This window comes from Equus quagga, unplaced genomic scaffold (genome assembly GCF_021613505.1).
Source record: "Equus quagga isolate Etosha38 unplaced genomic scaffold, UCLA_HA_Equagga_1.0 203_RagTag, whole genome shotgun sequence".
Lineage (NCBI taxonomy): Eukaryota > Metazoa > Chordata > Mammalia > Perissodactyla > Equidae > Equus > Equus quagga.
This window is the reverse complement of record NW_025798627.1, coordinates 8,006,584-8,021,140: the sequence shown is the minus strand read 5'-3', so window position 1 is coordinate 8,021,140 and position 14,557 is coordinate 8,006,584. Positions and strand designations below refer to the sequence as shown.

At 42.8% G+C, this 14,557-nt stretch overlaps 1 protein-coding gene across 1 annotated transcript in view; it reads right to left on the bottom strand.

The window, feature by feature from the left end:
• LOC124233488 (signal transducer and activator of transcription 1) overlaps nt 1–13,856 on the bottom strand; it is a 38,383-nt gene extending 24,527 nt beyond the window's left edge. Inside the window, exons 1-7 of the mRNA XM_046650620.1 lie at nt 13,697–13,856; nt 13,220–13,376; nt 10,552–10,680; nt 9,632–9,776; nt 8,250–8,348; nt 2,172–2,261; nt 892–970 (exon numbers count right to left, since the gene is read on the bottom strand). Of these exons, the coding sequence (XP_046506576.1) occupies nt 892–970; nt 2,172–2,261; nt 8,250–8,348; nt 9,632–9,776; nt 10,552–10,679 (541 nt within the window). The 5' untranslated portion in view covers nt 10,680; nt 13,220–13,376; nt 13,697–13,856. The remainder of the gene's footprint in view (nt 1–891; nt 971–2,171; nt 2,262–8,249; nt 8,349–9,631; nt 9,777–10,551; nt 10,681–13,219; nt 13,377–13,696) is intronic.
• Between the last annotated feature and the right edge of the window lie 701 nt (nt 13,857–14,557).

Here is a 14,557-nt window from a genome sequence, read left to right as displayed (position 1 = left end):
ACTTGTTTTCAATGACCCAAATAAATTGGAAACATTACTGTCTGGCTCTTGAGTCACTGTCAGAATATTACCTATATGAACATAAGCGATGAAATTCAAAATCTCAGATAAAAAGTTTCCACAAAGCATTTCCGCAGCTTTGAAAGAGAGCAGATGATTAGGAAACAACGGTAGGTGAGGTTCCTTCCTCCCATGCTTTTACTCAAGTTACACTAGTGGCGCCTCCATATTAACCATGGTTTCCTCCAGTTGATTGTTAGGCTACAGCCGAACCCTACATGCTCTACACAACGCACGCTTTTGGGTTATTTCCAGTTGATGTCCTGTTGTCATTAAACACAAGCAACAAGAACAAAAGAGTGAAACTGCTTGAAACCATGAGCAAAATGCTGAACTTCTCTGTGGAGCATACACATGGAACTGGAACGCGTGAAGGAGCTTTAGGTGTTAGGGCAAGGCTGCTCCACAGACCCATCGGTCCCTGTCATCAGTGGGCTAGGCACAAGGAGTAACCGAACAACACAGGACCAGTGGTTAGCAAGCTGGGAGCATGTTTCCCCCCAGGGAACACTTGGCAACATGTGGAGACAGTTTTGGTTTTCCCCACTGGGGATTAGGGGTCGGTTCTACTGCCATCTGGTGGGTAGAAGTCAGGATGCTGCGAAACATCCTCCAGCGCACAGGACAGCCCCCACAACAAAGAATTATTCAGCCCCAAATGTCAACAGTACTGAGGTTAAGAAACCCCGCCCTGAGTCATCAAGAGGCCAAGACCAGCAATTAAGAGTCATAAAATATTTGGCAAATATGAAGGAGTTCTCGCCTTCGTTATCTAGTGTAGACATAAAAAAATTACAGCCAATGGACACTGCTTCCAATGTGAACTCTTACCTCTGTTCTGCGAGGTTTTGCATTTAAAGTCATATTCATCTTGTAAATCTTCGAGGGTCTTGATTTCCTGCTCTATACACTACAAATAAAGACATACACAGGTTTTCCACTGATTAGCTTTCAAAGACTTTAGGAAACAGATTATTGCTATTACAGGACTGAGAAAATTATGGAAACCATCCTGCTCCCTCAAAGACGGATCAGACTTGCAAAATTCTAATCACATACATGAAATAATTTCTATTTCATTAGTAAGTGTATAATAACTTTTTTTAGAAAAGAAAATATATGGCAGGGCTGGCCTGGTGGCGGAGCGGTTAAGTTTGCACGTTCTGCTTTGGCAGCCTAGTGTTCGCCAGTTTGGATCCCAGGTGCGGACATGGGACTGCTTGGCAAGCCATGCTGTGGTAGGCATCCCACATATAAAGTAGAGGAAGATGGGCATGGATGTTAGCTCAGGGCCAGTCTTCCTCAGCAAAAAAAGAGGATTGGCAGCAGTTAGCTCAGGGCTAATCTTCCTCAAAAAGAAAAAAGAAAATATATGGCTATTTCCAGATTGGGCCATTTGAATTCTACTTTAATGAAGTGTTTCCCTAGGAGGCTACAGAATAAAGTTGCTCCAAAGAATCTGGAGTTTGGAACGATGCTGTCTGAAGCGCAAAGTCAAGGCCCTGCTGGTGTGACCCAGAGACCCACGGGAGATGGCACCCGCAGCTGGAGGGCCTTTTCCACAGACACAGGCCTGGTCCTTTCCCCCAAAGAACTCTAACAGTGGAGGGGAGTGAACGCATGCTCCGAGGGCGCTGAGGCAGCCCTCTGCTTCCATAAATTGTCGTGGATGTTTTATTTAATCTGAAATGTATCAGAAGTTCTTCCAATGCAATGTTTTTCTTCCCCTTCCAATTCTGAGAACAAAGCAGGTGCATGAGGAAGTTGGGCCACTTTTACCTGGGGCTCTGTATAGCCCCAGCAACACCCCAATCGGAGAGGCGGAGACATAAAGGGCTATTCAGAGCAGTAAGATCTAATTTATTTGCATGATATTGCAAGGAAGAAAAGATAAGCTCAGTGTTCAGAAGTAATAACAGGGGCCATAAAAGGCTTTCGGCTCATTGGTTTTGCCAATTTGTTTATTTACCATTTGCAATTTCAGCAAAACTTTCCTTCTCAACATCTTAAAGGACTGAAACCAGTTACTATGGTTACACTACAGCAATTGAAACTTTTTTTTTTCCTAGAAAAAGCTACAGAATAAATGGATACATTTACTCAATACTCACCATAACCTTGTCCTTCACATTTCTGACTCTGCTGTCAAGCTCCTTCTGTTTGTCTAACATCACAGTGCTCTGAATATTCCCCGACTGAGCCTGCAATGGGAGGTACGTGGTTACCAGCCATCACTTCCTCTGGCACATTTACCCGCTGCTTATGCTTCAAAGTCTAGGCCACACCCCGTGCCCCACCTACTTCCCAGACCTTTCCCAACTTCCAACAGGCTTCTCACACGAGTGTCGACAAGAAACAGCTCAGTTCCCAAGGCCCTGGAAAACACTGGCTAACTGTTCACAAGGCTACAGAAAGATTAGACTCAGTTCATGCCTAAAATAAACAGTATTTCTGAAATTTTCCATTAATTCATACAGTCGCACCATTTCACGTAACAAATTTATTTCAAGGTTTCTGAAATTCTGTAGACAAGATTATTCTTATTAAGCCTGTAGTTACGTGTCTTAAAGCCTTGTGATTCACACTTGGGTCCCCAGACCAGGAGCATCTTACCACCTGGGAGCTTATTGGAAATGCAGAATCTCAGGTCCAAATTGATAACTGAATCAGAAACCCCATTTTGACAAGATCCCAGGTGATTCAGAGGCATATCAAAATTGAATGGCACTGCCACTAGAAATTTCAGTGAATATCTGCTATTTTAAAGTAATAACGAATATCAACTCAGACACACTGAGGGTGTTTAGTCCTCATCCCTGATAATCAGAAGACCTAGACATGACAGCGTCTACTTGTTCATTACATTAGGCGCTCCATGATTTACTCATGTAGCATGACTTCCTAGGGACTAAGTCAAGGTCAGGCAATGTTCTAAGCCCAGGAGGGAGGGTGGAAAACAAGACGGCCCTGTTCTCAAAGAGATTAGACTCCAGAAAGATGCTAGTTCTGTTTAGACTTAAAGCCCCCACATGGCTAAAACAGTGCCCATCGACCTTTCTTACACAGTGCCCTAGACAGCAGAGATTCTATGTGGGCATTTGTATATAACCAAATCTATCAGTCTTTTTCTTCTCTTATACCTGGATTTTCCCTCATATTAGAAAGCCCTTCCCTAGTGGCAGATTATAAAGGAGTTCATCCATTTTTTCCCCAGCACTTGCACAATTCCTTTTCTTTTTTTTACCTTTTAGATCTCTAATACATTTGAAGTTTATTCTTGTGTGTATTGTGAAGTATCAGTCTAACTGTAACTTTTGTCCAATTGGCTACGAAATTGGAAAATTTGTCTTAACAAATGTTCATATTTTCCCCAGTGCTTTGGGTTGTCGCCTTTACCATACACCTTTCCATGTGCATCTGGGTTTCCATCTAGATTTTCTCTTCCTTCCCACTGGTCTTTGTCTTCATAAGCCTGAATGCCTGAACAATGTTTAATTACAGAGGGTTTATGGTATATCTAGGGATGAGATACATATGGGATATATAGTATCTCATTGCTCTACTTTGTCACAAGTTTCCTTGCTATTCTTGTGTGTTTATTTGTCATATGAATTTCATAGGTCCAGCAAACAACCTGCTATGTTTATTGGGATCACATTAAAATCATGAATTAACTCAGGGAGAGCCAATATCTTCATGATGTTGTTTTTAATTCTTATGCTTCTAATGGTTTTCTCTTGTCTAACTGCATTGGCCAACACCACCAACATAATGCTAAATCGCAGTGGCAATAGTGGACATCCTTGCCATGGTTCTGACATACTAGTGTTTCCCGAATTAAGTAAGACACTGTCTCTAGAGCGGAGAGATGTATATTTCAATATGTTAAGGAGGCATGCATCAATTCCTATTTTATTGAATTTTTTTTTAATCAGAGATGAGTGTTGGATTTTGTCAGACCTTTCCAGCATCTATGGAGAGAAGCATATGCTTTTTCTCCTTATACCTATTTATATAATAAATCACAGTCATGATCTAGCCTTGTAATCTGGAATAAATCCTACTTGGTCACAATGTATTATTTTCTTAATATAATATTTAATTCTGATCCCTAATATTTCATTTAGAACTTTTACATTGATCCTCATAAATGAAATTGATCCATATTTTCTTTTTTGTTCTATCTTTATTAGGTTTAGGTAATCGAGTTATTCTTTGTTCTCAGAAAACTTCGGAAGTTTTCCTTCATTTTATACACTCTAGAAGAGCAGAAGTTCAAAGCATCTGAATTATATTTGCATAAAGTATGTATTCAAAATAGATTAAAATGATAGGTATCTCCAGGTGCCAACGTCACTAGGTGGCAAATGGGACTGCTCTGGCCACTAAGAATGAGCCGTCACCTTGAGCAGCTCCATCAGCCTTCCTGCCTCTGCAGGGAAATCTTTGCTTCTAAGCCAGCTAGACGTGGACGCCACATCCTGTGGGCTCTGGTAACAGCTGGGACACTTCACCCAGACAGAGGGCCCAGGCCACCGGAGGATCCTGACTTCCTGGTCCTCCTCCCTAAACTATCACGGGTTAGCTTAGTAAACAGGTATAAAGAATAACGGTTGTGAGAAGGCAGCTGCACTCCCAGCTACCACATTCCCTTCCTGCCATCACACTGGGAGATGCCTGGTGGAAAAATCTGGTGACTGGCAGAAGCCTAAGAAACTGCCCGCTCCAAACTTAAGCAGTAATCCATGCCCGTTTCTAAAGCCCTTTGGTATCCTTTTACTCCTTCCTCACTCCCCACTCCATCCCTCTAGACTACTCCCATCAGTTAAGCGGCTACCCAGCTGGTACCTTACCATCAGGTACTTAAAAAATATCACGAAGACCTCTTCACACTTTCGATTCTGATACTACTTCAAGGGTGAGTCTTTAACTTTTTAATTTTCTGACAAACTAAGAGTAGTGAAACCACAAGAACATCAAACATTAAAGTTGGAAGCGGAGGCTGGCCCTGTGGCCAAGTGGTTAAGTTCACGTGCTCTGCTTTGGCAGCCCAGGGTTTCGCTAGTTCGGATCCTGGGCACGGACTTGGCACCGCTCGTCATGCCACGTTGATGCCACATGTCACAACTAGAAGGAACCACAACTAAAAAAATATATACAACTATGTACTGGGGAGATTTGGGGAGAAAAAGCAGAAAAAAAAAAAACAAGATTGGCAACAGTTGTTAGCTCAGGTGCCAATCTTTAAAAAAAAAGTTGGAAGGGATCTTAGCAGTCAGCAACTCGTATTTTCTCATTTCACATCGGCACCTCCAGAGACCTTGTTTGGACAGTTTTAATTAGAATTCGGTTGCTCACACCCAGACCAAAGGAAAATCCGCTCAGGAAGACTGTTCTCTTCAAGTGAATGTGCAGCCGTCCAAGTACGCGGCTGTGTGAGCCACTCACTGGGGGTCAGGATGCCCTCCTAGTCCGCCTCACAGATCCGAAAACTGAAGAGAGATTAAGTGACAACTCTAATGAATGGGTTTTAGAGTCAGAAAATTCTAGGTTTAAATTCCACATCTCATTAGCTCTGTGGCCTTGAGCAAAGTACTTGATGTCTAACCCTTGGTTTTCTCATCTGTAAAATGGGGATAAGAATACTACCTTCAATGATAGTTTTGAAAGCATTTATTCAAATGAAATAATGTTTATAAAGTGCTTAGCACAGGGCCTGAGACATAAGCACTCAACATATGGTAACTATTATCACTCAGGACCATGAAGGTGGGACAGCAAAGGGAAGCCTAGATCCACTTCATGTCCTTCCCTCCAATCTGAAGGAAATGATCACCACCCCCTGTGGTGGACCCTATGGACTTAAATTTTGTCCATATATATAATTTTGTCTTTTTCACCACAAAAAAAAGAAAGAGAAAAATCTTAGTGTGCTATAATGGAAGCAGACAAAACAATCACAGTTTATAAGAAGTATCTATGCATAATATAATATTCTCTTAAACATATTTTCTAAAAGCTCATCTATTAAAACAAAAAGGTAATGGGAACAATACCTTCCTAACCCTACATTTCTAAAGAATTCTGAGCTCTCTAAATGCTCTGAACTGACTCTGAATTTTGCATGTTTTTAACTTGCTGAATTTCTCCAATCCCCATGCACCCATCACACAGTTTCAACAATTATCAACTCATGGACGCTCCCTACTCCTCTGGCCCCAAAACTGGGTTATTTTGAAGCAAACACCAGACTTAACATCACTCCATACATACAGACATCAGTGTAAAGAGAAGATATATTATTAAAACGTAGGTACTTCAACAAGGGGGAAAAAGGCAAAGAAATGTTCCTACATTTCCCAGCCAGTAGTAGGCTAGATAACTTTGGAGAGGAGGCTCTACTGTGCCTTTTCCCTCTCCCTGACACCCCTAGACATCCAGGGCCTTCCCTCAAACCCCAAGAAGGCCTTGCTTCTCTTGCTCTCAGCTGGGCAGTCAACTAAACTTCCTCCAAGGTGCTCACCAATAACTCAGGTGTCTGCTGAGAGGCTTAAAATGGACCTCTCCCCAGGTTACCTAGGTTTTTAAGGGAGAGTCAAAGGATGACAAGCCTTCGAGACCCAAAGCACACCCAGGTGATGGGGCTGATCTGGGAAAGCAGAAATCACCTACTCTGCCTCCCAATGCTGAGTCTGGGCCTTGGGGCCAAATGTGAGAGAAATGCTTGGGTAACCAAGGGAGTAGTTCATTCTTCTGCTGGTCTCTGCTCTTGGCCATCCTCTCAAGTCTATTTGAGGTACCAGAGAGGCCCGTTGCATAATACTGTTAAGACGAAAATCCCACATAATGAAGATATCCTGCTGAAAATCTCCCAGGTTCGTGCCATGTTGAAGACAGGCTCACCTCTCTCAGAGGAGCCAATACAGCCAGGTTCTCCTCCAGCACTGATACACACCTTTGTTCGCCAGGCTGGATACAGGTGAAGTAGCCAGCTTGAGTTTAGAACAAATGTACTGAATATCTTGAAACGCTTAGCTCAGCAAGGTGCTTTCAGAGTGACAGGGAGACAGGAACTGAATGCCCGGGGAAGCAGCAGATTCACAAGGACTGGGGCAAACGCTCAGAAAGTGCACGGAGAATGGCATTCACCACCACCACTTAAATTCTCTCTCTCACTCTCCCTCCCACCATCTCACAGTTCACTTGTTAGTTATCACTGAAATGCACATAGCACATGTTCCCCTGGGTACCCTGGCATTCTCCCCCTCATACTGGAATGGTCTCAGCCAGAACAACTGATACCATGGTAGTTTCACAACTGTCTGCCTGCTGGGTTGTTCCCACCACCCCATCCCTCAAGAAAGGAATGAATGCCAGGGCGACTTCAAAAAACTGCTGAACCCTGATGGCCAGGGAGGTTTGTATTAGGATTAGTAAAATCACGATCAAAAATCTTGGTACTAGTACAACTGTCTCGTTTGCTGTTTGGATGTCTGAGATATCTAACAGGTACCTCAATCCTATTCAAACCAAACCTCTTGATTTCCCATCAATCTGTTCTTCTCCAAAATCTATTGCACACTGAAAAACCCTACTCCTGCCGCTTCCCGGTCTTCCCCGGCTCAGTAAACAATATCTCCAAGTGACTCATGTCACAAATCAGTCATCCTCGATTTCTCACTTCCACGTCTGACCCTTCAATATAAGCCCTACTGGTACCATGTCCAAAACACAACCTGATGCGTCCCTTCTTCCCACCTGAACCGACCGCAGCTCGCTGCGTGCCCTTCCACCTCCTCTCCCTCGGATGCCGCAAGAGCCGGTTACCTGTCTGCCTGCCTCCTGCCCCAGCACCTCCGAGCAGCTTCCTGACCCTGATCTAAAGAAACCACCTCATCCCTGGACACTCCACTACTGCTGACACAGCATCCTGCTTTACTATCTCCATAGTAACTATCACTATCTGAAAGGACTCTCTCCCTCACTAGAAGGACTTGCATTAGATTAGCCTCCTTTCTTAAAGCCTGGGTCTATAAAATCTCTCTATCTCATTTTCCCCACTTCTTGGGGCTAGTAAACTAGTGGGCTATTCACCACTGCCTTGAACAGGACCTCAATAATATTCGCTGGATGAATGAATTAATTTTTATTTTATTATTATCTTTAGTGTTCGATTAGAAAAAAAATACCTGATTAAATCTCTGAGCATTTTCCAGGATCTTCCTTTCCTCCTTCAGACAGCTGCAAATGATCATAGACATCTGTATTGGGTCTTCTTGAAAATTATCCTAGATATGGGTTGTTAAAATAAAAATAAATTTCAAAATGGTTAAACCATTACATATTGTAAATCAAAATGAATTTGTTCATATGCACTAAGAAACTTTGTCTTGAACTTATTAAATTCTACACAAGTTATTTTTGGTAAAATCAAAATACACTTTTCAAAAGTTATGACAAAAACTGCTTTAACTTTCCAACTAAGTGCAAGTATCTAAATTATTTCTTGATTAAAAAACCAAGTATTTTCAGACATGGTTCCTATAACATTTTTACTTTCATTCCTATTCTTCTTGAGCCCAATTATCTTCTGTTAGGATCTTAAGACAATGCAAATGACACAAAAATTATCCATGATATTTCTCAATTAATTCATCTGTTGGTCTGTGCTTTGAATTAGACCAAAGATATTCTTCTCAGTTTTTCCATTTCCTCATCAAATCTAGTTTGCAAAAGACTGGCAATCATGGCTCTTTATAACAGATATATTCAAGCCAAGTCTGTAGGAGAGCAAATTTCTGTAAAGTTAATCTGACCTCCCCACTCACTGGTATTATAAAATCACAGATACATTCACCAGGGGAAAAAAATAAAGCTTCTAACTACCTAAGCTGAACAGTTTGGTTGTGTTGTATGAAGCAAAAAAACCATAGTGCTCACCTCTATTAAAACAGGAAATTTCCATTCATAGAGAAATAAATATGGTAGCTGGGCTCATAGGAGGCTGGGAGTACTTCTGAAGAACTCCTAAAACCTTGCAACACATTCTCTCCTGCCTGGAACTCCCCTGGACTTTCTCCTCCATGGGAGAGAACTCCAAAAGGTCTGGTTCCAGTTTACCACCTCTCTATTGGGCCTCAGGGACGGCAAGCCTTCCTGGACTCATTCTTCAACTGTATACCAAGGACTCAGACTGGACTCATCAGCAAAGTTCCTCTGAGCTTCAACACATTACTCCAGCTCACTGCTCTTAAAATGTAACTCTCTATCTCCGGTTTAAATGTCAACAACTTTTAATAAAACAAAGTTAGAGCAGCACATTTTTCTCAGAACTACTGACACCTAACAGCTGACACACTTAAACCTGAAAACTCCTTATGTGATTACAAAATGAACTGATTTTTTACTTATGCTAAAAAATATTAGCCACATAAAGGGAGTTCATTTATAGTTTCTGAAACTTTTCTAAATATCAATGAGCATGTGCTCAATAGTAGTTGCTGTATGAAAAAAACTCTCTCATGTAAAGAAAGGAACATTTTAACTAAAATGCAAAAAGACAAGGTCATACCTGAAGATTGCGTTTGCTTTTCCTTATGTTATGCTGCAACAAAAAATTATTCTCCAAAGAAAAGCGACTGTATTGATCATCCAGCTGTGATAGAAGGTCATGGAAACGGATGGTGGCAAATGAAACGTCATTGGCGGCATGCTCCCTAGGACATATGAAATTTACACATTTCATTTAGATACTTTTTTAAACAGACAAAATAAACATTGCATTCTGCATTAAAATTATTAAAAAATAATTTTAAGTGTTTTCTTAGGTTTTGTTTCCTTCTTTTGAAATTGACATTGCTTTTAGCAGCAGTTTGTACAATATTCCTATCACATAGCGTTAGCACTCCAAGTGAAAAACTCCAAGTGAAAAAATTCTAGAACTCCAAGACTGTGCACAGAACTCTTAATGGTAAATATCTCTGGAGGGGAAAAGTCAACAGGGGCTTTCACTCTCTACATCAAATACTTTCAGAACATTTAAAATTTTTGCAATCAGCAAAGAATAAATTTTAGAAGAGAATACAAAACAGTTTTAAGAGATATCACCTTAATTTTAGTACCTTCCTCCTATTTCTAATCAACGTTTTACCATAATTTGGCTTTAATTATTTCTTTTAACTTACTTCTTTCTATAGCCTAGATCCTAATTTGGAAAATAACTGGCATCAGCATTAGCCAAGTTGCCTCAGGCATTTAGGAGTATGTATCATAATTAAATGCACCCAACTACATAAAAGTTAAGGACTAACATATTTAGAATTGTAGACGGACATACCATTTTTCAAATCAACACACTTTTCTCCAACAGATAATCCCAATGGCCACTGATGAAATTCATCTTTTAGTCAATGTGGCTCCAAGTCACTTAAATAACAAGTTATTTTAAAAGCGTAGACAAACGTCTTCCTCCATCAAGTGGGTTCTCCTTACCAGTCTTGCTTTTCTAGCCACTGTGCCAGGTACTGTCTGATTTCCATGGGGAAACTGTCATCATAGAGCTGGTGAACCTGCTCCAGGAATTTGGAGTCAAGCTGCTGAAGTTCATACCACTGGGACATCCTATCGGGAAACAGAGCACAGAGCGTGAAGGGAAGCCCGCGGCTCCAAAGAAAGCACAGCTAGCACTGTGCTTATTTTAAATATCTTGCTTAACATATTATTTAAATGGTGTCTACATTCTAAAGCCTATTTTTTTATTCAGTTTTGGGGTCAATACTTTTTTCACCTCCAGGAAACACATCTTCAGGTCTTTGCTCAAATGTCAACATATCAAGGAAGCCTTGTCTGGACACCTTATTTAAAGTGACCCCACCTGTCATCCTGGAAAAGACCATCCCTCTGCCCTGATGTATTTTTCTCCATAGCACTTACCATCATCTGACCTACCACATATTTTCTTTTTTACTTTGATTACCATCTGTTTTCCCCACATGACCGGAAGGATTTTGGGGGTGGGGTTGCTCAGGGCTGCATTCCCAGAACAATGGCTGGCACACAGTAGGTGTTTAATAAGTATGCCTTTAAAATGAATCTGCACTTTTATCAAATAAATAAATAGAAAGCATTATTTATTTAGATTTGCTTTAGGACAAATGATACGAACTCTCCAAAAACTGCTCTCTTACAAATCACAATACATTTGTAATCTAACCCAAAGAATTTCAACAGGTATTCTACAATTTTTGATTCATATACAAAATGAATTATTTTTGTTATATACCTTTTAAAACATACATTTTCTTCTTTGTCTTCTGCAAACAATAAATCTGGCGCAAAAAGTCTTAAATCTCAATAACGATTTTTAAAGGTTGAAACAATATTGTTAAATGTAATCTGAAAGGACAAAGTAATACTTTCTCTTTAGATAACTGTAAGCCAAGTTTACACTGCAGTTCTGAAGATTAAAAACACAAACATGTGATTTAAGGGAGTCCTAACATCCATCAGGAAAACGAAGAGCCTCTCACCACCACAGCGTAACACAGGATATACATCAGCGCCAGGCTGGCAATACTCAGAGAGGACATAAGCAAATCTTGTCCCACCAGGCCTCTGAGGAAGGGCCCTGGATCTTCAAGCAGGGTGTGGGAGAGCGTGTGCACACTTGCCGGCGAGCACACATCTACAGACACAAGGTCATGTCAACTTCACAAATTTCCTTCTGAAGGAAGGAGATAACCAAATGAAAGTAAGGTTATGGTGTGACTATAAAGCTAGTGACCACCACAAATACCAGTAGAAATGGACCCATGCCCATCCTTTGGCACACTTGCTGTAGAAATTTGATTTTTCACTTCAAATTGATTCTACCTGAGTGGAAGACTTCAAATCTGCAGCTCTCTCCCTCCCTGCTAGGTGTCTAATAAGGATGTGCCTAAAACAAATATGCTGAGCAGAGTGGGAGCCAGCCGGGCTGCAACACCTCTTATCAGGTGAGCGACCTCAGGCAACACACATCCCTAGTGACGGGTGGTTGTTAAGAGTGGAGGAGTATAGATGCAGCACCTGGCATAGAGCAGGTGATCAATAAGTTCATGTTCACAAACCTAGAATCCATCTCACCTTCTCACAAAAGCAGTGAGTGGCATGACCGTTCCCCCAGTCACCGGTTCAAATCCCAAATTTAGGTTGACTCCTTCCTCTCCGGTCCCAAGACTTCTTACCTCCAACACTGTTTCCCAATCAAGCCTCCTGCTGCACATGGGTTGGACCACATCACTCTCTTGCTCAAAGTTGCTAGAGTTTGCCCATTCCTAGGCTGATTTCCACCCCGACCCTATTTTCATTCATCAACAAAGCAACCCAATCACCAAATTATCTTTGGGTTTTTGGCTATGCCCAACAGTTTTGCTTTGCTCCAGCTGTCACTCACCCTGAAAACAGCCTCCCCACAAATTTCTGCCTCTCTAAATCCTACCAGCACTCAAAGGTAGGGACAAATGCCTCTTCTTCGGTAAAGCTGTCTGAGCCTCACCCAGAGACAATTAAGCTCTCTTTGACTTCTATCTCATTGCAATTAGAGCATCAGTCCCCATCTTCCTTATAAATGATGTCCTTCCTCTATGATGTCTCCCCTGCATGATGTAAGCAAGCTCCAGAATTGCTGGGACCATGACTTTTTTTTTTTTCTTTTAAACATCCTCTGCTCCTTAGACAGTGTCCTGCCCATAGTAACGCACTCAGTAATAATCTGTTGAATTGAAATCTAGCACATTTCAAATTGAATTAGAAAGCAAAGGGCAAACCATATTATGGTTCAACAAGTCTGTGTCTTGCATCCTCATGGAGCAACGGTGGCACACTAGATTGTGCTGGAGACCCAAGTCTTATTTCTGCCTCATTAAAACCACCTCTCCAACTGATAAAAACAACACCCAAAGCACAATCAACCACACACCTATATATTCACCCCCAAACTCTTCAGTGCTAATCAGAATTTTTCTTTAAAGACTAACTATATTATTTGAGGGTTTGCAAAAACTAAGTATCATTTTCATATTCCAGGAACACATTCAGCTCCTTCATCCTTAAACATAGATGTATAATTAAGTTCCAAAGCCATGCACTCATTCATTCATTTCCATGAACATTTACTGACCTGCTACCTTGTGCCCCAGCGAAAGGCTGGGGATTCAACCCGAGCAGCAGCTACACACAGCACGTCAGATGCCAAGACTGTTGGGTTTGCATGCACCGGGCGCTAGCGCCTAACCTCGACAGCCCTCTGGGAGTGACACAGCGTAAACGAAAACTTTCTGCGAAAAGGAAAAAACTTTTGACTGTGGTGGAAAGGGGCAGGAAGGAGGGGAAAGGGAGGGGGAAGGGGGAGATCCAGTATTTTCTGGCGAAGAATTCTATTTTACAACACATCTTTACTGCCAGAGCACGACAGGCAGGGGTGACCAGGCCATCACCAAGGACAGCACCTGGGATACTTGGGACGCGTTCTTTCTGGGACGACGGATTCACCAGTCAGCACTGCAAGCCGGTCCTCACCCGTGTCCGGCTGCCCGGCCCCCTGAACGCTGGTCCCGGCGCGCCCCACCCAGGCACCCGGAACCTCACGCCCACTCACTCGGCGCGCCCGATCCGGCAGGCTGGGCGGGGTCGGGGAGCTACTGCCTCTCCCGGGCGCTCGGGTCGCCTCGGCTCCGTCCCGGGTGTGAGGGGCGTCGTTCCGGGCAGCAGCCGGGACTCTCTGGAGACTGTGCTCAGGAAAGCGAAAGTACCAGCCGGAAGAAAAGGCCGCGCCCGGCGCCCCGCCTCCTTCCGCCTCCACCAATCACCGCGCGGCTGCCGCACTCGGCCAATGGGACGCGGCTGTTCCGCGGGCGCGCCGCCTCCCCCCGGGGACCCGGAGCTCCACCAACCAGCTAGCTCCTTCCTTAACCTTCCGGTAGGGTCCCCACGTGGGTTACGTGAAGTTCAGCTTTGTGTTGCAACTTGGACGAGTGGTGGTTATGTTTACATATTTTAGAGAACTAAAAGGAAGTTCTGTGTTTGCGGGGGCCCAAACTTGAAGATCCCTGCATTAACCCCATATTTGGGAACCCGAGGCAGAGGACACAGGTGGGCACGTTGTCATTCTAGAAGCTTGGCTTGGCAGCTGACTTCCGTGTGGCTAAATTCAGGGGATGCGTTCTGTCTTCACGTTGCTTGACCGCTCTGGAACGTTCGGCACCGCTGACGCCTCCATTCTTCAACACTTCTTCCTTGGCCATGGAGCGGACACCTCCTCTTTGCTTCTTCCTCCTTCTCCGGTATTCTTTCTCCATCTCTGCTCCACCACCACTACCAAACCATTCAATGTTAAGTGTTGTCAGGGTCCTGATCTTGGTCTGCTTTTCCTACACTTCTCACGCTGACCTGTGATGACCTCACCCACAGCCTCAATTTCCTTCTATTTATGGAGGGCTTCTACATGATTATCCTGTCC